General features: G+C 69.6%; 1 protein-coding gene across 4 annotated transcripts; it reads right to left on the bottom strand.

Moving 5' to 3' along the window:
- Window positions 1-226: 226 nt before the first annotated feature.
- COL16A1 (collagen type XVI alpha 1 chain) lies at window positions 227-23,007 on the bottom strand. 4 transcript variants are annotated; one of them, XM_074563232.1, is made up of 71 exons: window positions 22,752-23,007; window positions 21,476-21,588; window positions 19,278-19,340; window positions 19,031-19,148; window positions 17,104-17,227; window positions 16,740-17,015; window positions 16,568-16,648; window positions 16,104-16,235; window positions 15,593-15,646; window positions 14,626-14,661; window positions 14,135-14,161; window positions 13,894-13,956; window positions 13,692-13,733; window positions 13,556-13,600; window positions 13,302-13,337; window positions 13,091-13,153; window positions 12,907-12,951; window positions 12,725-12,820; window positions 12,512-12,550; window positions 12,183-12,227; window positions 11,885-11,920; window positions 11,573-11,689; window positions 11,440-11,475; window positions 11,286-11,321; window positions 11,087-11,197; window positions 10,903-10,947; window positions 10,746-10,781; window positions 10,587-10,640; window positions 10,295-10,411; window positions 10,184-10,219; window positions 9,948-10,055; window positions 9,724-9,846; window positions 9,598-9,651; window positions 9,486-9,527; window positions 9,372-9,407; window positions 9,088-9,141; window positions 8,949-9,017; window positions 8,773-8,826; window positions 8,653-8,679; window positions 8,487-8,552; window positions 8,351-8,404; window positions 8,202-8,255; window positions 8,047-8,100; window positions 7,904-7,948; window positions 7,691-7,807; window positions 7,245-7,280; window positions 6,898-6,978; window positions 6,711-6,755; window positions 6,309-6,353; window positions 4,871-4,924; window positions 4,713-4,766; window positions 4,305-4,358; window positions 4,137-4,181; window positions 3,980-4,033; window positions 3,853-3,888; window positions 3,485-3,547; window positions 3,276-3,347; window positions 3,035-3,088; window positions 2,897-2,941; window positions 2,588-2,632; window positions 2,423-2,476; window positions 2,289-2,342; window positions 2,108-2,158; window positions 1,884-1,973; window positions 1,731-1,766; window positions 1,547-1,591; window positions 1,258-1,446; window positions 1,117-1,183; window positions 859-1,035; window positions 690-767; window positions 227-592 (listed from the first exon to the last, which is right to left on the bottom strand). In XM_074563232.1, exons 1-71 carry the CDS (start codon window positions 23,000-23,002, stop codon window positions 390-392), a joined length of 5,157 nt encoding a protein of 1,718 aa, XP_074419333.1. In that variant the 5' UTR covers window positions 23,003-23,007; the 3' UTR covers window positions 227-389. The 4 variants fall into 4 exon arrangements, with proteins under 4 accessions (XP_074419333.1, XP_074419335.1, XP_074419336.1 ...); XM_074563234.1 differs by lacking the exon at window positions 22,752-23,007 and adding an exon at window positions 22,564-22,665; XM_074563235.1 differs by lacking the exon at window positions 22,752-23,007 and adding an exon at window positions 22,538-22,548.
- Between the last annotated feature and the right edge of the window lie 4,978 nt (window positions 23,008-27,985).

The following is a 27,985-nucleotide window of genomic DNA, read 5'->3' as shown; positions in this document are numbered from 1 at the left end:
AGATCATGGCTGGGATCCCCTGGAATCAGGGTTGGGATCTCCCTGGGACCCGCTCTGGGATTCTCCCTGAGACAGGGTGAGGTTCCCCCTAGGATCAGGACTGGGATCTCCCCCCAGGATCCTCCCATCGTGCCCGGGGCTGGGGTGGCTTCAGCCCTTGGGGACAGGGATGGGGACAAGGCGGACGTCTGTCCCGCAGCCCAGCGAGGAGGCGGGAGGCGCGGGGGGCACCAGCACGGGTGTATTTGGCCGGGCAGGATCCACCTGCCCCCACTATCGCGACAGAGTTGTACAACACCCGCACCCCCCCGCGACAGGCACAGCCCCCGGCACAGCGGGGAAACAATATTAACAGCAAAGGCGGGGGGGGGGGGGCATGGGGACCCCCCTCAGCCGAAGGGACCCTTGACGTTTTTGGGCTGGAAGAGGGGCTGCTCCAGGGGCATGGCGCCCATGCACTCCGCCGGGCTGCAGTGCCCCGTCTTGCCCGGCTGCCCCGTGGCTCCGGGGGGGCCGGGGATGCCGGGAATGCCCTGCTGTCCCACGGGGCCCGGGGGGCCCATCTTGCCGTAGCCTGGTGGCCCTTGGGGACCTGGAAAAAAGAGAGAGTGAGAGGGAGGTGGCAGGGTGGGGGGCTGGCAGCGAGCCCCAGCGTGGGGCTGGTGGCCATGCGGAGGGAGGGGGCTCACCTGGAGGTCCCGGGGGGCCACTGTCCCCCATCAGCCCCACGCCTTTCTCGCCTTTCTCTCCTTTGGCGCCCGGCTCACCTAGAGGAGCGGTGGATGGAGAGGGGTGAGACCGTGGCACAACTGGGAATGCCCTGGGGACACCGGGAATGCCTCGAGGAGCAGCACCTACCCCGCATGCCCGGCACTCCCTGCCGCCCCTCTCTGCCGATCTGCCCCGGCATCCCTGGGGAACCAGGGGGTCCCGGCCGGCCGGGCAGCCCGTCCTTCCCTGGGGGACCGGGTCTCCCCGGGGACGCCACCATCTCCACCGGGAAGTGCAGCCGGGAGGTGTAGTACGCCATGCGCTCTGCGGGGAGAGGCGGCCGCGCTCAGTGGGGACGAGGCGATGCCGGGGTGCCACCGGCCCTCACCCCTGCCGCCCCGTTACCGTCAAACATCTTGCTCAGCTCCTGCCGGATGAACCTCTTGATCTCGTCGTAATTCACCACATCCCCCTGGGGACACACGGGAGGGGACATCGCCACCAGGCCCTGTGGGGGGACCCCATGCTCCGGCCCCCTCTCCTTACCATCATCCCCGGGGGTCCCGGCAGCCCGGGGCTGCCCGCGGGTCCCGGCGAGCCAGGGGGGCCCCTCTCTCCCGCGGGCCCCCGCGGCCCCACAAGCCCCATGGAGCCGCTCTTCCCTGGCCCCCCGGGCATGCCGGCTCTGCCCTTCTCCCCAGGGTAGCCCCTCTCGCCGGGGGATCCAGCTTCACCCTGCAGAGACATGGGGAGGCTCAGCCCTGTCCCCCCGGCCCCAAGCAGGACCCGGGGGAGCTGGGATGGCCATGGCGGCACGGCCGGGCTCTCCCCTCACCTTCTGGCCGGCCGGTCCCGCGGTCCCTGGTTTTCCTGGGGGGCCCTAGGGAGACAGAGAGGAGGCGGGTGGCAGGGATGTCCCCTTCCTGGGCACCCTGGGGACACCGTGGCCACACCAGGAGGATGCCAGGTCCAGCCCTGGATCCCGCCAGGCTGGTGAGCCGCAGAGCCCCTGCTCCTACCTCTTTACCGACGGGTCCGTCTGGTCCCTGCTCCCCCTGCGAAATCAAAGTGGGGCAGTGTGAGATGGCAACCGGCGCGGTGCCGCCCTCGAGATCCCCATCGCACCAGGGTGCAGGGGTCTGTGCCACCCCCCCCCGCCCCACTGCACTCACCGGCGGTCCCGGGTGGCCCGGGGGTCCCGGCTGTCCCGGCATCCCTGGCAGACCTCGCTCCCCCGCGGAGCCCCGCTCGCCCTTCAGCCCCTGCGGGGAGGCAGGAGGGAGCACCGGAGTCAGCGCAGGATGGGGACAGTGACCCCCACCCACGCACCCGGCCCCCACGTCTCACAGCTGGGGCTGTGATGGGGCAGGGTCCGGCCCCGGGCACCAGTACTCACCACTCCGGCGAGGCCAGCGGGACCCGGCTGTCCCGGGCTCCCGGGGGGACCCTGGGGGGCAGAGAGAAGGGTGTCAGCTAGGGGGGGCCATGGCGATGCCCCCCGTGCTGGAGGGAGGCCCCGCCGCGCTCCCCGCCATGGGCACCGTCCCGGTGTGCGGTGCGGGGCAGGTCCAACTCACGATGAGCCCTGGGGGTCCCTGCCGGCCTTGGGGTCCCATGGGTCCGGGGTCACCCTGGGAAAGGCAGCGTGATGAGGGGTGGTGCGGGGCCCCTCCAGCTCAGGGCTCCCGTGCCCACCCACCCCCTCACTCACCTCTGCTCCCGGCCGGCCCGTGCTCCCCGGGGGGCCGGGTTTGCCGCAGTCACCCTAAAAGGAGGAAGGGACACTGTGGGCAGCACAGCGTGTGGAGACCCTGACTGGGGCTGACAGCCCCGGGGCTCTCACCGCTGAGCGTCCCCCAGTGCCACCGTGTCTCACCTTCGGTCCCGGGAGACCCGGGTGCCCCGTCTTCCCCTTGAAGCCCTGGGGGGAGAGAAGAGCTGGGTGGGGGTCTCTGCTCCCATGAGCAGACCGAGGTGGGGGACCCCAACCCCGGTCTCCGCTGGGGACCCCATCCTGCAGCGCCAGGCCAGAGCGGGGGATGCCCACCCACCGCCCTCCTTGGGCTCAGCATCCCTGGGAGCAGGCGGTGGGACAGTCCTGGCTCAGGGGACACCCGGTCCTGGCTGCAGGGACATGCCCGGCACCGAGCACCAGGGAAGGGTGACAAGGAAGGCTGTCACTCACCGGAGGACCCATCATCCCTGGTGGCCCAGGGGGGCCGGGGTCACCCTGGAGAGAAAGAGACATGGGTTGGGGGCATCCTGGGGGGCTTATGGGGTGGGTGCCCCCCCGTCAGCACCCAGGAATGCCCCAGCGTCTCACCCGCAGCCCTGGCTTGCCATCCTTGCCGTCCAGTCCTTCCAAGCCAGCCGGGCCCTGCGAGGACAAGGAGGGGGTGTCAGAGGGTGGTTTGCACCGAGGGGCTCTGGGGGTCCCTGAGGGACATGCTCTGGCCACCCCAGGTCCCTGGGGAATGGGTCCAGCCAGCAGCACGCCCAGGAGCACCCCGATCGCAGTTGTCCTGCTCCCTCTGCCCCCAAGGGTAGCACGGGGAGGGTCTTACCTGGACGCCTGGGGGTCCAGGGGGCCCAGGGGGCCCTGGCATCCCTGTGGGGCCACGCATGCCCTCGCTGCCCTGCAAGAGCCACAGGAGGTCACGGGAGCAGCCGGGGCTGCGCACGCCATGGCCGCACCATAAAGCAGGGGCCAAACCTGGCCACCAGCCCGAGGGATGAGCGGCGCCACCACAAAGCCCGTCCCGGTGGCACTCACCTTCTCGGCTGCGGGCCCCGGTGGCCCGGCTGGCCCGACCTTCCCTGGGAAGCCGGGGGGCCCCTAAAGAGAAGAGGGGTGTTGAGTGAGGGGGAGCATCATGGTGGGAGAGCCCAGCCCTGCACGTCCTGCCATCTCCAAACTCATTTTAATGGGTTTGCTCTGGAGCTGCTCTCTCCGTACCCTGTCCCGCAGGACGTGCCTGTGTCCCCCTGGGAGAAATCCCCATCCCTGGCCGGCTCCCCAGCCCCGTGGGGACATGGGGACATGGGGACATGGGGACACACAGCTGGGGCTGAGCATCATCTCTGGGGACACCCTGCTCTGCCACAGCATGGCTCCCCGCAGCCCTGGCAGGACATACTCACCGGTGGCCCTGGGAAGCCTGGCTGGCCCTGGAAACCCTGCGGAGAGACGAGAGCTGAGCCGGACCCCGACGGCCGCATCCTGCCCGACGGGGGTCCTGGGGATGCCTGTCCCCGCGGGGATGCTCACCTGGTCCCCCTTCTCGCCGGCGCTGCCCGGGAGCCCGCGCTCGCCCCTCGGTCCCTGCGGAGAGAGGGGGTGAGGTGGGTGGGGAGCACCTCGCTGCACCCGCGGCCACCCCTCTCCCTCCCCACAGCCCCCCAGGAGGATCAGGGTGGGCACCTACCGCTGGCCCCGTGGGACCGGGGAGGCCGTCCAAGCCGGGGGGTCCCTGGGAAGGGGAGGAACAGGGTCACATGGATGGGGCTGGAAGGACCTCAGGCCCCGGTGCTCACGGTGAGGGGGGCACCTGGGAGAGCCCCCAGCCCCTCGAGCACGGCCCCACAGGACTCACCAGTTCCCCCTTCTCCCCAGGGGGGCCCAGGTAGCCTCGCTCACCTTTGATGCCCTGGGGAAGGAAGGAGATGAAGGCACAGGACAGGGGACGAGCTGGGACATGGGGCACAGATGGGACATGGGGGGACAGATGGGGGACGGATGGGGTACAGGGATGGACAGAGAAAGTTGGGGCACAGATGGATGGAGTGAACAGTCGGGCAAGGGATAGGGCAGCAGGAATGTGTGGGATGGGATGGACGGGACAGGGATGAGCCCTGCAGGGACGTGGTGCTCAGTGCCCGCTGGGGTCCCCGACTGTCTGCCCTGGCAGCACGGGGGTCCCAGCAAGCACCAGGGAGGGACATGGGGACACACAACATGTCTGGGGGCTGGCACGTGCTGCCTGGCTCCCCTCAGTACTCACGGGAAGGCCGGGGGGACCCGTCGCGCCGGGGTAGCCAGGCTGCCCTGGAGGTCCCTGTGCAGGAGGACGATGCTGAGCCACCTGCAGTGCCCCAGCCAGGTGCCCAAAGCCCATGGGGCACCAGTGTCCCCTCTGTCCCCTCCTCCCACACCGCTCACCGGCTCCCCTTTGGCTCCAGCAAGCCCGGCAGGGCCACGTTCCCCCTGGAGACCCTTTGGAGGGAGAAGAGAGGAGCTGCAGCGAGTCCCCCACGGCCCCTGCCCGGGGCTGTGCCCGCCCGGCAGCACGGCCAGGCAGGGCGCGGGGACCAAGGACCCCATAGGGTCTGTCATCTCCACCAGCCCGTGCCGGCCCCAGCCTGCCCGGCACCTCCGGGCACCAGGGAGGACCCGCTCAGCACCCGGCTGGGCTCCCTCCAGCCATGGCGCCAGCCACGTGCACCGGGCTCAACACCCAAGGGTGGCTGGGTACCCTCTCACCGACACAGGTCACCGCTGTGGCCCGTGGGCAGGACCCACAGGCAGCCCCAGAGCCACGGGGCCGTGGAAAGCTCAGCCCTGGGGGGGCTGCGGGGGTGCCCAGCTCCCGGCACTGCCCAGGACACGCTTCACACCACAGCTCCAGCCTGGTGCCACCCGCTGCCTCCCCGTCCCCCCAGGGCACACCCGGGCACGGGTGACACAGGTGACAGCCGGGAGCCCCCGGGTTCCGTGTCACAAGACTACTGGGGCAGGTTAGTGAGGTGACACGGTGCCGAGGCAGTGGAGGCTGGACAGGACACGCTGGCACACCGCAGAGCGACGACCCACACAGACCCACAGAGACCCACACAGACCACGGTGTTACAGTGACATTAGTGGACGAAGGGACAGGAGCAGGACACGGCCGGCACGGTGAGGGAGGGCAGGATCCTCCAAGAACCGCCGGTGCAGCCCCACCACCGCCTCGTGCTGGGAGGGAGCACGGGTGGAAGCAGGAGGATGAAGATGAAGATGAGGATGAAGATGAGGATGGTGATGAAGATCGAGATGGAGATGGTGGTGGAGGCTGGCTGACCCCAGAGGAGCTGGGGACCAGGGGAGGAGGAGGATGAGCCCAGGCAGCACTGGTGCATGGGGAGACCCTCCTGGCCCCCACGAGGGGAGTCTCCCGGGGGCAGCCGGGGAAGGGGCAGCAGCCGGGTGCCATTTGGAGCACCCAGTGCACCCCACGGGAGCTGTGACAAGCCGTGGGCACCAACCCGGGATAGCAGCTCCCCAGAACATCGAGAGCGGCTGAGCCGAGCCAGCCCGGGGGCTGCAGCCATCCCCGGCATACCCGGGTCCCATGGTGGTGAGGGGACCCAGCACGGGGCAGCGGGGCTGGGCAGTGGCAGCACCAGGACTCCGAGCTCAGGAAGAGCATTCCCGAGCCTGCAGACCCCAGGTCTGCCGAGACACCCTGCACGGGGATGGAGGAGGTGGAAATGGGAGGATGGAGATGAGGTGGAATGGGAGGGGGGCTGCGGCTGCTCCCAAGGGGGACAGGGACGGGGGACACAGCCAAACCAAGCGGCAGCGACAGAGGGCACAGAGCAGAGCCGTGCTGGGTCCTTACGGGCAGTCCGGGTGCGCCAGGCGTTCCAGGAAAGCCTGGGGGGCCCTGAGGGGAGAAACAGGGAGGTCACAGCCTGGAAACGGCCCCCGGGAGCCTGGGCTGAGCCCGCGGGGTGCCGCAGAGCGGCCGGGCACGGGCTGGCTCGGTCTCAGCCTCCCACCAAGCCGGGCTCCTGCTCCGTCTCCGGGCTGGCAGCGCCTTCGCCTCCGTCTCCAGACTCGCTGGGGAACAGCCATACACCTCCACCTCGCCATGGCCCTGGCCCTCTGCCCATCACCGTGGCCTCGGGGCAGGGCGCCGGAAGCCCTTGGCAACTTGCAGTGGGGGGCTCCAAGCCCCCCAGGACCACAACATGATGCCCGCGCAGCCTGGCAAACCCCCGCCCCGGGCAGGGGTACTTACGATGGGCCCGGGTGGCCCTGGGGGTCCCCGCAGTCCCGGTGAGCCCTGGGGAGAGACGGCGGGGTTAGATGTGATCATGGCCCGAGGGGCACCGACCAGCCACGGCCTCCACGGCCACCGGGAAGGGCTGGGATGGCGGGGGGTGGCTGGAGGAGCGGGGCAGCGCCAGGGACGGGAGCGTACCCACCTGCTCGCCTCTCTCGCCAGGGATGCCTGGGGCGCCTGGCAGCCCGGGATCACCCACGCAGTCCGGGTCAGGGCTGTCACCCTGTGGGGAGTGGGGACACGTCAGGAGCTGGGGACGGCTCTGCCCACGGGCGAGCCCTGCCAAGCCTCGCCAAGCCCCGCCAAATGCCCCCAGAAGCGACCTCCGCTCCCCAAAGCCCTGGATGCTTGCGCAAAAAGGGGACGGTGCCGGGTCCTGCCCCAGCGGGGACCATCCCTGCAGCACCCTGGGGACCGGGGAGCAAGACCGGGGTGGCAGCTCAGCCCCAGGGGACAGGGAGAGGGTGCCGGGCGGCACAGTTCACTCACCCGAGCCTCCTCCGCTCTTGGGAACTGGGCAAAGCACTGGAAGAGAACCCAGGAGTCACCTGGGGATCCCCAGCAGGATGCACCGGGGGAGCCGAGGGGCACCGAGCCCCGCATCCTGCACCCCTCGGGTGCTCAGCACCCCCTGCTCCACCCCGCGCCAGCCCCTGCACAGGACAAGCCCGTCGCCCTCCCTGGGGACCCCATCCCGGCAGGTGGGAGCTGTGCATGGCAGCCTGCCTGCACGCCGGGCAGCACCAGCATGCCCGGAGCGTGCCCAGAGCGTGCCCGGAGCGTGCCCAGAGCGTGCCCAGCCCTGCAAGCGCCTGCTGCTCTGCGCAACCCGATGCCCAGGGGCTTGGGAGCATCTCTGCCCTTCATCCCAAGACCCACCAGGATCAGGGTTTTCCGGGCACCGGGATTCCCACCTGGAGGTGGGCAATACTCACATGGGCACAGCTCTCGCTGCCGGGGGCACCCGGCATGCCCCCGTCCCCCTTCTCTCCCTTGACGCCGCTGGGTGCTTCGAAGGCTGCCTGCAGCTGGGCGCAGTCCCCGCAGAGGGTCTGGGAGAAGGTGGGGAGTCAGGGGCACCCCGAGGGGCTGGGGGTCCCCCCGGGCATGACCCACAGCGGGAAGGTGCCCTGTCCCCAGGCTCTCACCTTCAGCACCTCGATGTTCCTCTCGGCCATGACGGCCAGCGGCCCCTGGAAGAGATGCAGGAGGGAAGGGGACGGTCCCCACACCGGCGGGAGCAGGATGGGTGGCCACTGGGGGGGCTGCTGCGGGCACAGTGGCTACCTACCAGGTCTCCGGCTGGTCCGGGCAGTCCTGGCAAACCGTTGTGTCCTGGCATCCCCTAAAGCCGAGAAAAGAGCTTGAACATTTAAACCCCGCGCTAAAAGCTGGGCAGGATCTGTCCCTGCCCGACCGCTGCTGCTCACATCTCCCATCGCTCACCTGGCGGCCCGGGGCACCGGGGGGACCGGGGGGGCCGGGGGCTCCAGGGGGACCCTGCAACACCCCAAAACACAAACAGAGAGAGGCGGAGGGTGAGGGGGTGGCAGGTGGGGGGATGGTGGGCACATTGCAGCGGGGCCAGCACCCACCTGCGGACCCGGCTGTGCCTGCCAGGACATCCCGGTCCACAGTCCCGGAGCTCCCTGGGGCCGAGAGAAGGGGAAGAGGGTTCAGCGGGGGCGAAGTGGAGCCGGGGGGGTGCCCATGGGTGCCCATGGTACTTACCGGCATCCCGGCGTAGCTGGGGTCCTGGCGGGGTGCCGGTGGGCAGGCGCACTCCCCGGGGTCTCCCTGCAGAGAGAGGAGGTGAGGGAGGGCAGGGAGGGTGGCGGGGTGGCAGGGAGGGTGGCGGGGTGGCAGGGGGTACGGCTTGTCTCCGACCCCGACTCACCTTCTCTCCCCGGGCGCCCTTCTCCCCCTGCGAGGAGGACAGACGGAGACGTGCGTTAGCAGGCAGGCCCTGGCCCACCCCACCGTGCCCGACAGCCCCTCCGTCACCCCCCATACGTACCGGCTGCCCGCTGGACCCAGGCACCCCAGGGAGCCCCTGCTGCCCTTCGGGGCCCTGTGAGGAAGAGGAGGGGGAGGAAGCTCAGCTCCGGGCTCGGACCACGGTACGGCAGTTTTTAGCCAGCATCAAGGTGCCAGGGGAGGACGGCGATGCCCATCCTGGAGGGCAGGACTTACCGGTGGCCCTGTGACACTGGTCCCTGGTGGCCCAGGGGGTCCCACGGCACCTTTGAGCCCCGGAGATCCCTGCAGAGGAAGGACAGCAGGAGTGGGGGGGGCAGGGGAGGGCAGGGAGGGCTGGGGGACGCTCCCTTACCTTGGCACCTTTCTCTGCTGCCAACCCCGGGGGTCCCTGCGGTCCGGGGGGGCCCTGGGGGCAGGAGAAGGCGTTAGCTCCCCCCTGTACCTCCAGCCACCCCCCCTGCCCACCCAGCGAGCCGTGGTGACAGCACTGTCCCCAGGGACCCTGGCCAGGGTCCCCGCCGACATTGCCGGCACCGGGGGGGGGGCTGGTGCTGCAGGGCTGCGATGCCCCCCGCTTGCAGGAACAGGGGGGCTGGCAGCTGCCCCATCTCCCAGGGCTGGAGAAACACTACTTACGGGTGTCCCGGGTGGTCCCGCGCTCCCGGGCTCTCCCTGGGAGAAACAGAGTGTGTGAGAGCTGGCAGAGCCACCTGGAACGGCACGGCACGGCACGGCATCCCGCACACCCACCTGCGGCCCCGGCTGGCTGATCCCCGGCAGTCCCGGCTCACCCTGGGGAGACAGAGGGACAGTGAGCGGCCCCCGGGTCCCCCCGCGTCCAGCCCCTCGCAGCCCCGCTCACCTGCAGCCCCTTCAGTCCGGCGGGGCCCTGGACCCCGGGCAGTCCCGGCTTCCCCTAAAACACACCAGGGTCATGAGGGCGCGATGCCAGGGAGCACCCGTGGCACGGCGGGGAGGGGACACTCACGGGTCTGCCCGGCTGGCCGATGCCTGGGGGGCCCTGGTCCCCTTTGGCCCCGGGTTTTCCCGGGATGCCGACCGCTTCCAAGAAGTCCCCATGCGGAGCGGGACCGGGCTCGCAGGCGTCTCCCTGCAGAGGAGGGAGCACGGGAGGGGAGGTCGGTTTGGGAGAGGGAAGGGGGGGGGTGAGTGACACCACGGTGACAGGATACAAGTGCCGGGGGGTCTCACCTTCTCGCCTTTGGGGCCGGCCGGACCCCTGATGCCGGGCTCACCCGACAGCCCTGGGACACCAGCCATGCCCGGGGTGCCCGGGTCCCCGGGGCTGCCTGCGTCGCCCTGGCACAGAGAGGGGACAAGGCTGGCACAGGGCAGGGGGGCACACAGCACTCCCCCAGCCCAGGGGGGGTCACAGCCCCCTCCACCACCCCCAGCCCCACCGGAGCCCCCTCCCCAGCTCCTCTCACCTTCTGTCCCTTCTGGCCATTGTCACCGGGTCTGCCCTGGGAAAACGGAGGAACGGGTCAGGCCAGAGCATCCCCCAAAATGGGCACCGGCGCGTGCGGGGGGGCACTCACCGCTCTGCCCGGGGGGCCGTGCTGGCCCCTCTCCCCCGGTGGTCCAGGCACGGCCAGCACCGTCGCTGCCCCTTCGAGGGCCTGTGGCACAGGAGGGCACTGCCCGCACGGCTCGCCCTGTGGAGGGGACATCCCGGTCGGAGCGTGGCTTCAGGACCGGAGCCCTGCACCCCCCGCCGCTCTCCCCACCTCAGGGCTGTCCCGTGCAATGAGTTGCACGGGTCTCAGCTGGGGCGGTTCCAGGGACAGGGCAGGGAGCGGGGTCCCAGGAGGTCCCCACCGCAGGGCTCACCTTCTCTCCTTTGAGCCCCCGCACGCCTGGATCACCCTTGTCTCCTGGGAGCCCCTGCACCGAGAAACCACGGCAGGGATGAGAGTACAGCCCCCAGCGCCCATCTCTTGCTCCCCTGGGCTCCCAGCACCCACCCTGAGCCCCCGCACCCCCACTCACCGGTCTGCCCATGGGTCCCTCCTGGCCACCATCCCCCTGCAAGACACCACGGTCAGTCCCCGTAGACACTGCGGCTGCCCCGACCCTGTGGGGTGATGCAGCCGTTCCTGCTCCCTCGGGGGGTGCAGAAAGTAGGGTGGGCGTTGGGGTCGCTCACCTTCTCGCCCTTGATGCCAGCCAGCCTGGGGAGCCCCGCTTCGCCCTGCCAACACCCCACGCGGTCACACACCCAGCACCCACACAGCTCTGGGGTGGCCAGGGTGCCCCTCCAGCACAGGAGAGGGGGGGCTCAGCCCCACGTACTCACCAGGAGAGTGGGGGGCTCAGCCCCACATACTCACCGGCAGCCCCGGCTGCAGCGGTGCTGGTGCCAGTTTGCCCTCGAGCCCCTCGGCGGGACCCCGCAGCAGCGCAGCGAGGACACGGGCGTCACAGGAGAGGCAGGAGTCCCCCTGCGAGGGCAGGGAGAGGGCACGGCTCAGGGGGGCCGCGGGGGCTGCCTGCCGAGCGGGCGGGTGGGACACAGGGACGGACACTCACCTTCTCCCCTTTCATCCCGTGGATGCCGGGGTCTCCCTGGGGAGGAAAGAGAGGAGCTGGGCCGGGTGCTGCCAGCACGGGATGGGTGGTGCTCAGTGTCCCCCGGCTCCGGCTGGGCATGAGCCAGCCCGCCCCTCGGCCCCACATCACCTACCCTGTCCCCTTTGGGTCCCGCGGGGCCGGGTCTGTCCTGGGGAGGGGGAAACAAAGAGGGAGCGTTAGGGATGCTGCGACAAGACCTTGCTCTGCCCTCCACCCTGCGCACAAGCCCCCGAGCTCAGACTCACCGAGACCCCATCCTTGCCGGGCGCTCCGGGTGCTCCCCTGGGTCCCGGCTTGCCGGGCAGCCCGGTGGCACCGAGCATCCCCTCGGAGACGGTGGGACACACCTCGCACGGCTCACCCTGCCCAGGGGGACAATGACATGCAGTCCCGGGCTGGGGGGTCCTCGGGGTGGCCCCCGAGATGCCCCAAGCAGCCCCGAGCCCAGGGGGTGGGCACCGCAGTGCAGCCGTGCTGGCAGGGGCTGCCGTGCCCGTGGCCTTGGCACAGCAAGACGTGACACAGCCCTCACTGCGCCACCCTGCTGCTGCACCCACCTTCTCTCCTTTCGGCCCCAGGACACCGGGGGGTCCCTGCGGGAGGAAGGCAGGGGACAGCGTGCTTCAGTGAGCCCCGAGACCAAGGATTGCCCTGGCAATGCCACCCGGCACCCCCCAATCCCTGCCACAAGCCGTAGCACGGGATGGTCCCAGCCTCAAAGGAGGCCACCGGCTCTCCCAAACCCCCTCTCGGCGCCTGGGCTCGGATCCCACCGCTCCGGCCAAGCAGCCCCGACCCCGAGCCAAGAAACCCGTCCCTGACCCCGGGCTTTGGCTCCAGGCACACGGTACTCACGGGCGTCCCAGGCGATCCTCCGGGTCCAGGAGCTCCCGAGCTGCCCTGGAGCCAGAGACGGGAGAGCCTGAGCCCGGCAAAGGGGAAAGCCACGGCCCTCGGCACCCCCAGCACCCTCCTCCCCACAGGGGGGGGTTTCCTGCCCCCCTCAAGCCGAGCCCTGGGCCACCCAGCAGGGGATTGCCCGGCCAGCGGCACTGTGAGCCAGCGCTGACTCAGCCGCGGTGGATGTGGCTCCAGCTGGGGATCCCCGGCACGACCCACTGCCTGCCGCCGAGCTGCGCTCGGGCAGGGCGGGGGCGGCCGGGACCCCTTTCACCCCCACTCACCTTTTCTCCCTTAGGACCTGGGGGGCCACCAGGGTCTCCCTGAAAGGAAGAGAGGATGGCGCTAGCCCTGCCTGGCTGCCTCAGCCAGCCAAACCCACCACAGAGCTCTGGGGGGGCACCTCGCCCCCTCCTGCGGTGATGCCCACCCGTGGCCATCGCATGCCGAGACGGGGACACTGCCTGGGCACAGCCCCGTGGCACGGGGGTCCTTACCGGCTTGCCTGGAAAGCCGATCCCTGGAGAGCCTGGCTTCCCCGGTGGCCCTGGCTCGCCGGCCAGCCCCTCGGGCCCCACGAGGCCAGGGTCACCCTGGAAGGCGGGGGGGGGGATGTCAGTGCCAGCGCTGCCACCGGGTGCCCCAGCTCCCACCCACTCGCCCCTGAGCCCCCACCTACCTTCTGCCCCTTGGGACCCACCACACAAATCTCTCCGGGACGGCCCTGCCGGGGGGGGAGCGGGGTGTGAAGACTCAGCACGTGCAGCACCGTGCACGCCATGGCGTGGGCTGGTCCAGCGGCCATAGCCCAGTGCCCGGGGGGTGCCCCAGGGGGTGCGCAGGCACTGACCAGCACTACTCACATCACGCCCCGGGCGTCCCGGCTTGCCCTGCAGTCCCCCGTCGCCCTTCTCACCCTTCTGGCCCTGCAGGACAGATGGATGTCACCCGTGCCATCAATGCCTGCTGCCTGGGTGGGCACTGGCAGGTCCTGGCACCTCTGCCGCCGTCCCGGGACCCACGGGGCAGCTGTCCCCACTGCAATGCCAGGACCCGCCATGGGTCTGGACTTACCTTCTGCCCATCAGCGCCGGCCGCCCCCGGGAGCCCCTGCATGGGAACAGCGGGGTAAAGTGGGTGCCCACGGGTGGGCTCATGGAGGGCTTCCCTCCTGCTCACCCCACCGCTCCTTTCACCCCACCACCACCCCCTGAGCTGTCCCCTCGGGGCTGGACCCCCATGTCCCAGCCCGGAACACACACGAGATGTGGGGTGGGGGTGTCACCGTGGGTCCCCATGCCGCGACCCCATCCACCGCCATCACTTACCACCTCGCCGCGCTGCCCCTTCTCGCCCTGCGGCCCCTCGGCGCACTGGGAGGAGGAGGAGGAGAGAGTGGGGTGAGGGGTGGGTAGCAGAGCCGGGGGGTGGTGGTACATGGATGTGGGGCGGGGAGGGTCTCACCTGCATGGGGCCACCGGGGTGGGTGCGCACACAGTCAGCGCCCTGTGGGAAGGGGGAGGCGGCTCAGGGGCTCTGCCTGCACCGGCCATAGCAGAGCATGGGGGGCCACGGGGGGAGCAGGACCCCCGGGAATCAGGGACCCCCGCAGGGAACATCCCCAGGGCAGGGGGTCCCTGTCTGGGACACGTCTGGGGACACTCACGCGGTCGCCTTTCTCCCCTTTGCCACCGGCGGTGCCAGGCAGGCCACGCTCACCCTTCCCACCCTGCAAGAGAGCGGGGGTGCGGGTGACGAGATGGGGCACGGGTGTCCTCTCGTCCATGTATGCCCACAGCAGGGCCCATGGCTCCCAGGCAGGGATGCTCCGGGCACAGCCGAGTGTCTGTGTGGCCACATCCCTGCTGGAAGTGGGCTCCATGTGTCCTGGGGGGTGACAAACCTACCTTTGGACCGGGGGGACCGAGCGTGACCTAGGGAGAGAGAGGAAGGGGTCCCACAGCGCCCGGAGCCCCGCAAGGACACGCTGCCTCCAAACAGCAGCAGGAGACAGCCCTGTCTCCACCATCATCCCCATCCTCCCAACACCCTGTCCCCAAGTGCCACCCTGGGAGCCCCATGGGGCACGTGGGGTCACGAACACCCACCATCCCCACTGCCACCAGCCCCCCGCCTCCAGCCAGAGGTTGCCATAGGAATGGGGCCACATCTGGAAGGGATCTGAGACCTTCCCCGCAGCTAGATGTTGCCCAGCCCCAGGCCAGGAGGAGTCACGAATCACAGGGGGCTTGTGGCGATGGTAGAGCCACAGGTGACACCCCCGGGCCACCACCCCGGTGGCTTCTGCCAGCCCCAGCTCCCCAGCCCCAGCAAGACGGGTCGGGGTCCCCATCTCCTCCCGCCAGCACAGCCCGGTGCTGCCCGGCGGCACACTCACGTTTGCCGAGGCCGTCTGCGGCGAGCAGGGCGGGCACTGGAAGAGACGGGGATGGCGTCTTGCACCAGCTCCATGCACCGCCCGCAGCACCCACTGCCCCGCTGCCCTGGGCACCCCAGGGGGCTCCCCCAGCAGCACCCTCCCCACCAGCCCCGGGGTGCCCGCGGGCACAGGGGGATGCCCGGGGTGGGGAAGGGAAGCCGGGAGAGCGTGTTCCCCCCCTGCCGCGTCCCCAGGGAGGCGAGCAGAGCGGCTGGCCTGGCACCCTGCTCTCCCTGCGGCTTTGTGGCTTGACCGCAGCTCCACGGAGCCAAACCAGCCGCTCCAGCCTGCTCCCACGGGACTGGGACCGGGCAGGATGGGGTTGCCCACACCCCGCTCAGCGCAGCCCCCCTGGGCCTCCCGTCCCCCAGCCGGGGCCAGCCCCACACCTCACCCCCTCGCTGGGTGTCCCCGGGGGGACCCCAGTCACCCCGTGGGGAAGTGATGCAGAGCAGAGAGTGAGAAGAAAAGCCGTGCAGGCTCGTAGCCCCTGTAGCGCCACAGCCCCTGTGCCGCGACACCCAGTCTGCACCCCTGGGATGCCCAGCAGGATCCCACGGCGGGGACACAGCAGCCCCGGGGGGACGGGGACATGTGGGGACGGGGCAGAGGGTGTGCTGGAGACGCCTCCCAGCTCCGGCAGAGCTCTGAACATGCTCAGAGGGAACAAAGAGGCCCTTGGCCACGGCTGGGATCGCTCCAGCAGCGGCGGCGAATTTAGAGGGGCCTCAATTCCTGCTTGGGGGAGCAGAGCAGACGCTGCTGCAGGCGTCCCAGCAGCTCTGCCGGCAGCAGAAAGTTCCTGAATGCCACGGGGACAGAGCTCCCGGCACAGCCCCGGCACTGGTGGGAGGAAGGGGAGCAGAGCCAAGTGTCCCGGGATGGGGGCAGCCGGGCTGGGACACCCTTTCCCACCTCCCCGCACCTTCTCCCCGCGATCTCCTTTCAGGCTGGTCCTCCCCGAGGTCCTCGCTGGCTCCTGTGGAGAGAGAAGGGCACCCATGGGTGCCATCTCCCCATGCACCCCTGGGTTATCCTGCCAGGATCACCCCTGGGCAATCCTGGGTGATCCCCTGGGGCACCCATGGGTGCAACCCGCCTCCAGCTGAGCCCTGAGCCGGCAGCTCAGTGGGTGCAGACCCTCGTTGGGGCTGCAGGAGCGCCCCCCCCTCACTCCCCGGCGTCTGGCCGCTGCCATTGCCCTCCCTCCCCTTGCATCGAGCCTGGCGTGCTGGAAAATGTGAGGCAGGGCTTTTCCGGGGGCTGGAGCAACGTGGCTGCCGGCTCGGCAGCAGCAGACGCCGGGCGCAGCAGCCGAGTGCTGCCCACCCCGCGGGGCCGGGAGCATCCGCACCGGGATGGGGAGCTCTGCCAGGCTCCTGGGGGGAACCGGGATGGGTGCCCATGCCGGGCTGGCGGGGGACGCGGGAGCTCACCGCGCCCAGCGGCTCCTCCAGGCAGAAGCAGCGGGTGTACACCCGGCCCTCGGGCTGCGGGGAGATCTCGATGAGGTTGCTGCTCTGCATCAGCTCAGCTTGCCGACGGGTCTTGGGCGCTTCCGTGAGGCACTGCCGGGAGAGAGGGGGCTCATGGGGGGCTGCTGGAGTGAGAGCCGGGACCCCCAGTCCTGCCTGAGCATCCGATGTGATTCAGGGCAGGGATGAATCCTGCACTGTGCCCTGCACTGGCCACGGGGACAGGCACTGAGTGATGTCCCAGGGCTGGTGGAGAGCTGCCCTGTGTCCCCGGCCACCGCAAGCACGAGGTGACCCACAGGGGAGCTCTGGCTAAGAGACCTGCCCTCGCCGTGCCTCAGTTTCCCCTCTGGGGAAAACCCTGATGGTGCAGGGCAATGCCAGGGCCCGGCTGGGACCGGGGTGGGGGCTCGGGGGGGACTCACCCCGCTGGCCGAGATCTCGCAGCACCCCTCCTGCCTGGCCAGCTCGGCGTCGCAGTAGATCTGAGCTTGCTGGATGTCGAACTGCAGTGGGAAGGGGGCGGCAGGTGAGGGGCAGGCAGGGATGGACCCTGCGCCCCCGGCAGAGCCTACCCGCGCCCCCGCGGGGACTCACCCGGACCGGGGTGCCGCGCACGGCATCCAGCCCCAGGAAGGCATTGCCCTCTGGGGCCAGTGCCCGCCGGGCTGCCAGCGGCTTGGAGGAGATCGAGGCGCAGTCGAGGTGGACGGAGACGGCGCGGCTCTGCACGGCCACTGCCACCTTGTGCCACCGCCCGTCGAAGAGGGACGCCACGGCCTTCCCCGCGAAGACGGCGCTGACGAACGTGGCCCCCGGCGCCCTGGCCTGAAACTCCAGGCTCTTCTCGGGGCCGTGCACGGCCAGGGAGAGCTGGGCAGAGAGGGGACCACACCGCGCTCGGGGACGGCTCCCGGCCGTCCCCTTGCCACCGGCGCATCCCGCCACCCCGGGGCCATACCTGGGGGTAGCCCTGCCGGTCGGTGACCTGGAAGAGGTACCAGTGCTCCCCGGTGCTGTTCTTCTTCAGCAGCAAGGTGAGGACGAGGGTGAAGGCGGGGGGCAGCCCGCGGGGAAACACCTGCCTGCGGGGACAGGCGTCAGGGGCGGCCGGACCCTGCACCGAGCTCCAACACTGGTGTTCGCACCGAGGCCGGCGGCAGCACCGGCCCCGACACCCCCACCCACATGGCACCCACTGGCAGCATCACCCCAACGGCCCCCCTGGGTCCCGTGGGGTCTGTCCCCATCGGTGGCACTGCGGATGTCACTGGGGTGGATCCAGCCCCAGCTCCAAGTGGCAGCGCCTGGACCCGAAGCTGTTTGTGCCTCGGACGCCCGGGCGGGCTGGGGCTGCCGGAGACGCCGGCATTTACACCACAGGAGCCGAACGCGAGGCAGACGGCAGAGACGCCTCCTCCTGTCCTGGCCCGCCATGGGGAGCTCAGACCGTGCCCCCAGAGCTCAGCCCCGCACCCCTCGCACCCGCTGGACGCGCATGGCAGAGGGGACCGAGCATCCCTGCGCAGACGGGCAGCCCAGCCTGCCCCCGCGCCCCCAGCCGCCGTCCCCATCCCCTGCCCCACGGCACAGCCACCATCTCCACCGCGCATCCCCAAAGACAGTCCTCCCAGGGCGGCTACAGCATGGGGCCACGCACTTATAACCACAATATTGGATTTTGTCCACAGGCAGCCGAGAAACACGTCCCTGCCCCCACAGGACGGACGCTCCCACGCAGGCGGCGGGCAGGGGACGGGCAGGGGACGCTGCTGATGGCAGCCTGCTCCCGCCTGGCACGGCGGGGAGCATGGCAGCCGTTCCCTGGTGGGACCGTGCCCAGCTCGCCCGCAGCCCGGTAAACCACTGGAAATACTTGCTTCGGGCTCCGCTGTGCTCCCGGCCTCAGCTCCACCACACCAGCAATTTTCCAAGCCACCGCTCTGGAGCTGGACCAAGGCACGAGGAGCGAGGCAGAGCCGCTGGTCCCCTCTGCGCTCTGCAGGGCACGGGGCTGCCCTCATGGGACACCGGGGAGTGGGGCCGGGGTGGAGGTGCACCCATGGGTGCCCACATGGAGCTTGCGACCCAGCTGCTGGGGCCACCCCTGGGCTGAGCGTTCCCCAGGGCTGGCTCTGGGCTGCCGCAGGCACCCGGCCAAGAGCAACACCAGCCTGGAGCATCCGCCATCTCGAAGCCATCTAAGGACTTGGCTGCCCAGGTCGGGAGCCAAGGCTGGGTCTCCTTCGCCCTCGGCAGAGCCCCGTGCCCGGCGTAGCCGTCTGCCAGCCCCGGGGCGATGTGGGGACAGGCAGTGTGGAGGCGGGCAGGCGTGCAAACCGCAGCCGCTTCCTCCAGGAACATCTCCCAAGGACGTGGACCTGCTCCCACCTTGCCACGCTGCAGCATCCCTGCCAGCACCTCGGGCACGGCCGGGCAGGACGTGCCGGAGACAGTGGAGCCGATGACCGGTCTCTGAGTGCCTCCCCCAGCAGACCCTCGCGGCCCCGGCGAACCCAGCAGAGCCTGCGCGGAGCTGTGCAGCGCTTCAAGCCTGTCTAGACCCCGGCGAGCGCCTGCCAAGCCAAGGAGAGCAGACACAGAGCAGCCCCAGAGCCCCGGTTGCGTAAGGGCTGGCCACGACCCAGCTGAGCCGCCGCAGCCCGTGATTTACTTTCTAGGAGGAAGGTGGCTTGGGCAGCCCTGGGGCCGCATCACCATCACCTCTGCGTCCCCCCCGGGTGCCGCGGAGCTGCCTGGCCTCTGCAGCGTGAGTTAAGGGCAAAGCCTAACGAGTTTTGCCAAGGCTCCATCCTTAAAACACATGGGGACGGTGCCCGGTGGTGCTTTGGCCACCGAGGGCCACCCCGCGAGCCACCCGTACTCACTGCGTGGGCTGGACCAGCGGCACGGCGCCCAGCCGCAGCACCACCGGCCCCCGCGGGTTGCGGACTTTCTTGATGGAGGAGATCTTCAGCAGGTCGAACCTTTTAATCAGGTTAAAGCCTGCAGGACAGAGCGGAGGAGGGGAGACCTGGGAGGGCTGACGCTCTCCGGGCAGGGTGCAGAGCCCATCCCCGGGGAGTCAGGGCTGCACAAGGACCCCATCCTCAGGGCGAGGGGGGCTTTCCTTACCCGTTATGTTCTCATACTTGTCCCCAACCAGATCCTCATCCCAGAGCTGCGGGCATGGCTCCCCTGTGAGGCAAATCAGCATGTCACTGCAGTGTCCCCAGGGGCACAGGGAGGCTGTACCAGCAGGGTCGGACCACGCAGAGCTCCCTGAGACCAAGCGGGTCTCGGGGTGCTGCCAGGAGCTCACCCCGGCTCCCCCGACCTCCCGAGGCTGCTGGCAGCCATGGGGCAGCACGGATCCAGCAAACACGGCTCCCACGGCAGCGCCGGCTCCTTGCAAACAGCCCGGCAGGAGCCAAACAGCAGGTTTGGAAGGGATGGAAGGGACGGAAGGGACGGAAGGGATGGAAGGGACGGGCGGTGAGTTCAGAGCTGGACCCCGGCCACCTCCCACAGCAAGTTCACCAGGTGAAATGCTTTTCCCAGTTGCTGCGTGTTTTGCCTCAAAACAGCCCCGCGGCTGGAATCGGCATCAGGAGACTTGGATGGGCGCCGTGGACACCCAAGGCGAGGAGATGGCACCCAGCGCTGCCCACTGGCCTTCCTGCCCCTTCCTGGTGGCATCCTCAGACCTGGTGGCCCCAGGGGACAGGGGCGACGGCCCGGCCAGGGGACGGCGAGAGGCTGAGCCGCAGGAAATGCCGTGTCAGTCGCGATCACGGGGATGCTGGTGCTGTCTGCAACTGTGCTGATATATGACTGCTTTAGCAGCATCAATCCACCTCCGCTGGATGCTGCCAGATGTTGGGAGGTGCGAGACAGAGGAGGAAACATGGGGGTATCGAAAGAGGAATTTGTTTTGTCTCTGTGCACACCAGCCCTGGAGCAGGGACGGCCCTTGACGATTCACCTGCCTTTTCCCCAGCCCTCGGCCATTCCTGGGGGGTGTCTCTGGCCCCCGCGGCCCCAATCCCCACCTCTGCCTCTGCCCAAGAGCCTGGGACCACCACAGCGGTTCTCCCCCAGGCTGACCACTCGCTCGCACACGGCCAGCGGCAGCGCAGGGAGCTGCCCCTCGCCCCCGGGACCCCCCAGCACGGCAGCAGTGGTGGGGGCTGCCACACCGGAGCCAGCCCCAGAGGCACGCGTCGCGGCCGGGGGCAGAGCTCCCTCCCGTCGGCAGTGAGATCATCCGCGGCGGGGCAGGGGGCGGAAAGCAAAGCATAAATCACCCCGGCTGCGAGCTGCTTTGAAGCCTCTCCCGGCCCCAGCGCTGCCCCAAAGAGAAAATCTCATCTCCCCAACCCTCGTTTCCCTAACGAAGGGCTGGGAGCCAGGAGGCCATGTCACATGGGACAATGGGTGCCGGTGCTGGCCGCAGGGTCCCTCATGAAGCCAGGCAGCCCCCGGGCCCTGCCGGAATGAGCCACCGCTCCACCCCCACAAAGACTGATGCAACCACGGCTCCGCTGCCAGCGGCTCCTCCCCGCCATCCGCCTCCAGCTCGCCCCGCACCACGGCCAGCCCCACGCCGGGACCCCCACACAGCGGCCCTGCAGCCAGGGACACCTTGGCTGGGACCCCCATGGGCTCAGTCATCATCCCCCTGTCATGGTGACAGCCCTGCGCCCTCCACCATTGGCATGCCCCATGGCCAAACCTCTTCCCACCTCGCAGCCAGAGGCCAAAACGCCCTCAGGAGCTCTGTGCATCCTCGCCACCGCCCCGAGCGCTCCTGGCTCACCTACAGAGCAGCCCCCGCGCGCTCCCACCCGGACCCGGCTCCCGCACACGCTGCCGGAGCGGACGGCTCTGCCTTTGCCGCCAGCTGGCAGCGAGCGCCCTGCGGCCGGAGCGTGGCCAAGCCCGCTCCCTCTACGAGCGTGGTCTGGGCCACGGGGCGTTCCCAGTGCTCGGCCACTGCGGGGGTGATGGCGGGGTGTCCCTGGGCTGGCTCCCCGCGGCAGGGCTCGCTCAGCTCTCGCTGGCCCCCTGCCCGCACGGGATGCTGAGCAAAGCCCCAAAGCCCGGGCAGCCGGCGCTCAGCCGGGAGCCGAGGTCCGCAGCCGCCGCTCCGGCCACCAGTACGCTCCTGCATGTGGTCCTGGCACGTGGGGACCTGGCACGGCTCACGGTGTCCCCCGGCCACCTCTGCCCCACGATCCCTGGGTCTGACCAAGCCCTCCCCTCCCCAGGGACAGGCAAGGAGGGGGTCGCTCCCAAGCAGACCCCAAGCCCTCGTTCCCGGTGTCCCTTACCTTCCGCTGGTGTCAGCTCCTTCCCTTCGCAGGCACTGACGAGCCCCGCGAGTGCAAGGGCCCAGAGACCCCTCATGGTGCCCGCGGCAGCAGCTCGGGGCCAAGACGGCTGCCTGCAGGGGAGAGAGATCAGGCAGCAGCGGGACAGGCATGTGGTGGGCACCGGCCCGTGTCCCCCAACCTCACCCACGCTGGGACACTGCCAGCAAAGCCACCAGCACGGAGCTGATGCTCAGCCATGGCTCCAGCAGGTTTTGGGTGGTCAGTGTGGCCCCCACCCACTGCAGGATCCCCCGTCTGCTCCGAACCCAGCCCAAGCACACAGAGCGAGCCCCAGCATCCCGGCATTCACCGGTCAGTCCAACCCCAGCACCCAGATTTACTCCAAACACCCGGAAACGCGGAGGATGTGGTGCCCCAGAGCAGAACCGGGTGCCTCCTGCACAGGCAGCCCCCCCCCCCGGGAAGGTCTTGCTCCCTCCTGTTTGATCTCCTGGTCCCGTTTGGACCCGGGGTGGCCCGAGGCCCTGCAGGTCACCCCAACCTGGCCTCCCTCCTGCCTGCTTCCTGCCACGAAGCAAGGCAGGGCTGCAGGCAGCCGGGGACGGGCGCCGTGACAGACGGGACACGCTCGGCTCTGCTGGCGGCTTCACGAGTGGGACACGCATCCCTGCGCCATCGTCCCCACGGGCAGCCATCGGGGACCCCTGGGACCGGCAGCCCTGCCTCTGCCCTGCCTGCACCCAGCTCTCCTGCACCCCCCAGCTCTGCCCTGCCTGCACCCCAGCCCCCCCGCCCCCAACCTCCTGCACAACCCCTGCGCCTACCCGGCTCCCCAGACCCGGCATCGCCTGCACCCACCCCCTGCACCCCGCCATGCATCCACGCTGTTCCCCCCCGCACTCGCCCCTGCTGCCCCAGCACCCACCCTGCTCCCCCCATGCACGCCCTGCACCCACCCACGCCTCCACCCCTGCTCCCCCTGCCCCCCACCCTGCTCCTCTTGCCCCCACCCTGCTCCCCCTGCCCCCACCCCTGCCCCCACCCCTGCACCCCACACACCCCCGGCGGCTCCTCGCCTTTCCTACCCCCGCACCCTCCGCACCGGCGGGTCCCCGCGGCTCCGGGACGCCGTCCCCGACCCGCCCGCCCCGGGGCGGTGATGAATTATGATTAATTACGGGGAAACCCCCCGTTCCGCGCCCCCACGACGTGCCGTCGGGCTCTGCCCCGCTCCCCGTGCCCGGCGGGGGCTGGGGGCGGGCCCGGGGCTCACCTGCGCGGGGCTCGGCGGGGCCGGGGGGGGCGCGGGGCTGGCGGGGAGGGAGCGGGCGGCGCCGCGGGTCCGGCGGGTCCGGGAGGGTGGGAGCGCGGCGGGACACCGGGAGCTCCGGGACACCGGGAGCTCCGCCGCGCCGCCCCCGCCGCCTTCCCCGCCTCCCTCCGGGGGGGCCCCAGCCGCCCCCCGGCGGCCGCCCGCCCTCCGCCTCCCCAACCCGGGGGCGCCCGAGCCGTCGCCCGTCCCATCCCCGCCTTCCTCCTCCTCCTCCTCCACCCCTCTGGGCGCCTCCTCCGGCAGCGCCCTCCCCAGACCGCCTTTCCCCTCCCCCCGGGGCTGGACCCCTCCCGCCCCCCCCGGAGGAGGGGACCCTCTGCGCCCCGATCCCCGGGATGGGCGTGAGCGCCGTCCCCCGGCTGCCGTCCATCCTGAGGAGCAGCGGGGGACCTGCTCCTCCTCCCCCCGGGGAGCAGAGGGGACCCAGGTGCTGGCACCGGCGATCGCATCGCTGGCCGGGATGGTTGCCACTGTGGGAAGGGACACTGCGGTGTCCCTCCAGGGATGCTCCTCCACCGGCCGAGCAGACCCCGCGGCACCGGGGCAGCCAGACCCCGCCGTGCCACGGAGCTGATGTACCCAGTGCCTGGGGGCTTGGGGACAGTCCGTGCCTGGGGTCAGAGCCCCGGATTGGGGTCTCCGCCGCCATCCCTCCCGCTGGCACCGCTGCCGGTGGCAGGAACGCTGCCTGCGCCTGGCGGAGGTTCCCCCATGTCCCCAGCAGCAAAGATGACGATGTTCCAGAGCTGAACCAGCCCCTCCAGCGGCACCGGGACCCTGCCAGCGCCGCCGAGTCCCGGAGGCATCCGGCACCCGTCCCGGCTCACACTGCCTCTGCACAGCGTCCGGCCCCGCTGCCCCTGGGGCCTGGTTGCCCAGCTCCGTGCCAGTGTCCCCTGCCCACCCGAGCCGGGCCACCCCAAGCCCCTGCAGGCAGGGAGCTGGCCCACCCAGGGCAGAACCTGACCCGCGCAAGTTTGGGTCTGGGGGATGTAAAGCAGCCACAGTGTCCCCATGTCCCCATCCCTCTGTCCACCCTCCGAGGGATGCCCAGCACCGCCGGGTCCCTGCTCAGCCGCTTTCCTCCCAAATTGTGATGAATCTATTTACACTGAGGCTGTACAAACGTGTGTTAGGGACGCATGCATCTCAGTAAACGCGCTCTAATTAACAACTGATGTTTATTCAGCCCATGGTAAATAAGCTGTCACGGGGAAACCAAGCGACGCTGCTTTTGAGGAGCGGCTCGACTCTGCCATTTATCCAGCCGACAGCCCCCGAGATGCGGTGACAGAGCACTCGATTCTCCTGCGAGTTGTCTGCTGTAGTAATTAAGGGTAATTAAAGCAAGTGGGTACGAAATACAGCGAAACTTTTATAATTCCTGTTTATTGGACAATTATTCACCCCGAGCTGTTCTTCCTTTGCGGCCACCCAGCAGCAACGATCCCCGTGCGTGAGCACGAGTGGGGTTTGTGCCTCTCAGGGGTGGGGTGAGCTGGGGCGGGTTCCCCCAGCACCAGGCCTGGCCCCACAACCCGGCCCCACAGCCCAGCCCGGGGGCAGCCTCGCCCCTCGCCCTCAAGCTGGACCCCTTGCTAACAGCCAGCAGCTCCCAGGGCCCCCAAATTCAGCTGTGAATCGCTTTGGGCGGGTTGCACCTCTCCCTCCCGCTGCTCTTCCCCTGCCTCAGTTTCCCTCATGTGCCAGGGCGCTCCCTGGACAGGTTGTCCCCAACCCAGTGGCATGAAGGGACCCCACAGCCCTGGGAGCACAGGAACAGCCGCGGCGTGGAAACCTCAGCTCCTGCTTCCCCGTGCTCTGCCGGTGCCCGGATCCGTGTCTTGGGGGGAGGGAAGGGGCCGGATCCTGCTCCCCCAGCACCATGCAAAGGGGGGGAGCAGTTTGTCCCCCATCCCCTGGAGTGATGCCAAGTGGGGGGGGAGCGGGGCGGGATGGAAAACTGGCTCCCGCGGCCCCTGCCCACCGACCCAGCACGGAAAAAGCGGAGGCAAGCTGTGCTTCCAAGAAACAGCCGTGCCGGCTGCCAAGAAACACGAGCCGGAGCAGAGCCCGGCAATTTTCGGGCTGGAGACAAACTGCCTCCGACCCCGAGCGTCATGTGGCGGTTGGGATAAAGTGGGGGCCCCCCCCAGACCCACCGCTGCCGGGGGGGTGAGGGCTGGGGTGACGCCGGCCGGGCTCTGCCAGCGCGCAGGCAGCTGCCGACAGCGCTGGCAGTGGGCAGCAGGAGGGAGGGAATTCCTGTGGCGAGGATTTCGGCGGTTCAGCATTTATTTCTGCACCAATTTAGGCACAAAATCCTCTCCCCCCCCACTTCCAGCCTTCGCCGGGAAGGAAAGCGCCCGCGGGGATTCTTTCCAGCTTGACGGGGCCCGTTTGTTTCCGTGGTGTTAAAACAGCAGTTTTGCCTCTTTTGGAGGAAATCCTATGCCGAAGCGGCGCAGCTCGCCGTCCCCCCGCGCAGCCTCAGAGCGCTTTCTCCATCATTTCCGCCCCCCAAACCGAACATTTTTGGCACGGGGAGGCAGGGGGGCGCAGCTTGGCTCAGATGGAAACTGCAGATGGAAAATGGCTCGAGAGCTTTCGGACCTCCTCGGACCCATCCTGTACCCCCCAGTCGCATCCCGGACCCGCAGGATTGGGGGCTGGCCCCCCGTCCCCGTCCCCCCCCCGCGTTGGAGCACGCCGCAAGCCTGCGCCTCTGGCTCAGGCTCCGTTCCCTCACCGCATATGGCGTCTCCATGAGTAATAAAAGCTGCTAATTGCCAACAGATGCCCCAGGAAACCCTGACGCTGCCTCTTTTGGCTGCGTTTGGCTGGGGGGGGAGAGGAGGGAGCTGGCCCCGGCTCCCCCGGAGCACGGGGCAGGGGGATCCCAGTGCGTGGAGGCTCCCAGCAACTGGAGCGAGAGGACGCGGCTGCTATTATTAGCAAAATTAGCAGACGGGCCAAGGCGGGGGGCGAGCATCCCCGGGGAGGGGACAGTACCCCCGACCCACAGCATCGCTCCTGGAGCACTCCCCCGCAGCCTCGCAGCCCGAGCCCCACGGCAGCCCCACGCCGTGCCGGGCCCTGCCACCCACCCGCCGCCTCTCCTGCAGCCCTGTCCCCCCTCAGCGTGGGCTGCCGAAGCCCCCACGCTCGGGTCGACCCCCCTGTACCGTGGCTCCAGCATCTGTTGCACAACTGGGGCTGGCACCAGCCCAGTGCTGGCAAACCTGGGGGCAGGAGGGGGCTGTGCCGGGCCAGGACCCCCCCTCTCCCCTTTCTGCTTGGTTTGAGACGACTCTAATGGTGTGTGGGGGGGAAGAATTTGGCTCTTCCCTCGCCTCCTCCAAGAGTGGTCGCTCTCTCCCCACTCCCATCACTGTGCTGCAGCCCCCAGCCCACTTCTTCCCGCCCCCCAGACCTGAACTGGACGGTGCTGGGATGAACTGGGTTGTGCAGTTAGCACTTCAGCCTGGGAGGCCGGGGAGAGACCTCCCACTCCAGGGGCTGCATCCTGCCCCGGTGCCCCATCACGGCTGCACTGGGGCTGGGAGCAGCATCTCCTGTCCCCTCCCTGCGGCGCTGCTCCGCCGTGGGCGCCACGCCGGTGGGAACCAGTGAGCTTCTGGCGAGACACTGGGAGGCTGAGGGAGCCGGTGGGAAACCGCGGGGGTGGCGGTGCCGGCAGCGGGCAGAACGCCGGGAGCAGGGAGGGAACGGCCACGCAGCAGCGGTGGCACGACCGGGCTGAGCTGGGGCACTTCATCCCAGCCTCGCCACCCCTCTGCCCCCCCACCAGACACAGCACCCCCAAATGCATGATCCTCTCCTGCAGCACCCTGGCCCCGCACCCCTATTTGTCTCCCCTGGGGGTCCCCTCTCCCCCGGGCACAGGCACGGCTCATCCCTGGCGAGGGCCCCCCCAGCGAGGATGCTCGGTCCCCCCCCAGCGCTGGTTGAGCCGTTGCGGGCGCTGGCAGCCCCACGCTCCCCGGGCGGGTTGGGTTAATGACGCTCCCCTTTACGCTGCCTAATTTCATGCCTCGTCTCGCAATCCCGTCTGCGCGGCCCCGGGCCTGCGCTGATGAGGACTAATTGATGCTGCAGCAGAGGAAAGCGCAGCTGCCCGGGGCGGCGGGGGCTGGCCGTGCCCCTGACCCCCAGCACCCAGGGGGCTCGGGGTGCCCGGGGCTTGCAGGGTGCTGAGCAGAGGAGGAACAAACCAGCACCTTGGAGGCCACTGGTCCAAACTGGGCAACATCCTTTGCCCGGAGGTCTCGGCAGTGCTGGAATCCCCCAGGAGCTGGGGGTCGCTGCCGGCCCCACGGCTCCCACCAGCTTCATCCCCGTGGGAAAGTCGCCTGCCCGAAACGTGAGTGCCGGAGGGTGCTGCCTGCTCGCCCGCAGCCTGTCCTCACCAAAACGAGCCCGCGGGGAAGCTCTGGTGGCTTCTCCCAGAGAGAACCAATAGCCGGCACCCAGGGCACACTTCCCACCACTGCAGTGGCCACACGGCCCTCCCCGGCACGTCACGGCACAGCATGGCGAGAGGGTGTCGGTGCCACGGTGAGCCGAGCGCCTGATGCATGCCGTGGATTCCCACAGCACACACCTCCTTAGTCCCTGGCATGCGGAGAGCCACGATGCAGAGATGTCGTCTCCTCCAGCTCTGCCCTGCCCCTGCTCGAGTCCTGCCCCCGCTCTGCCTGGTGCGGCACGAGCCCGGCATCCATGGCCGTGGCTCCTGGCCCCACTGCCGCGCTTGCCGGCCTCCCCTGCCCCAGCGCCCCATTCCCAGAGGCACCCGCATTGCAACGCCCAGCTCCGGCTGTGCCAGGGATGCTCCAGCAGCGCGAGGCACCCCACATTACATGCCTCTGCAGATTGCGCAGTAATTGCCTCCGAAGTTACTAATTTGCTCATAGATTAATTACCATGTAATTTACTGCTCTTGGCTCCCGTGATAAGACGCTCATTTGCAAGGCAGCATGTGGGCGCAGGCTCAGCCCCGGCCAGCAGGATCCCGCGGGGACACAGACTGGGGAGGGAGGGGACCAGGCGGGAGCAGACGGGCTGGGGGTCCCCACTGGGTGGCAGCCACCCCCCTCCCCGGCCGGACCCCCGACACGAAGCACGAGGCGGTGGCCGCGGCCCCACGGCAC

This window comes from Larus michahellis, chromosome 19 (genome assembly GCF_964199755.1).
Source record: "Larus michahellis chromosome 19, bLarMic1.1, whole genome shotgun sequence".
In the NCBI taxonomy this organism is placed as follows: Eukaryota; Metazoa; Chordata; class Aves; order Charadriiformes; family Laridae; genus Larus; species Larus michahellis.
The sequence above is the reverse complement of the archived record's forward strand: the minus strand, read 5'-3'. Positions and strand labels throughout refer to the sequence as shown.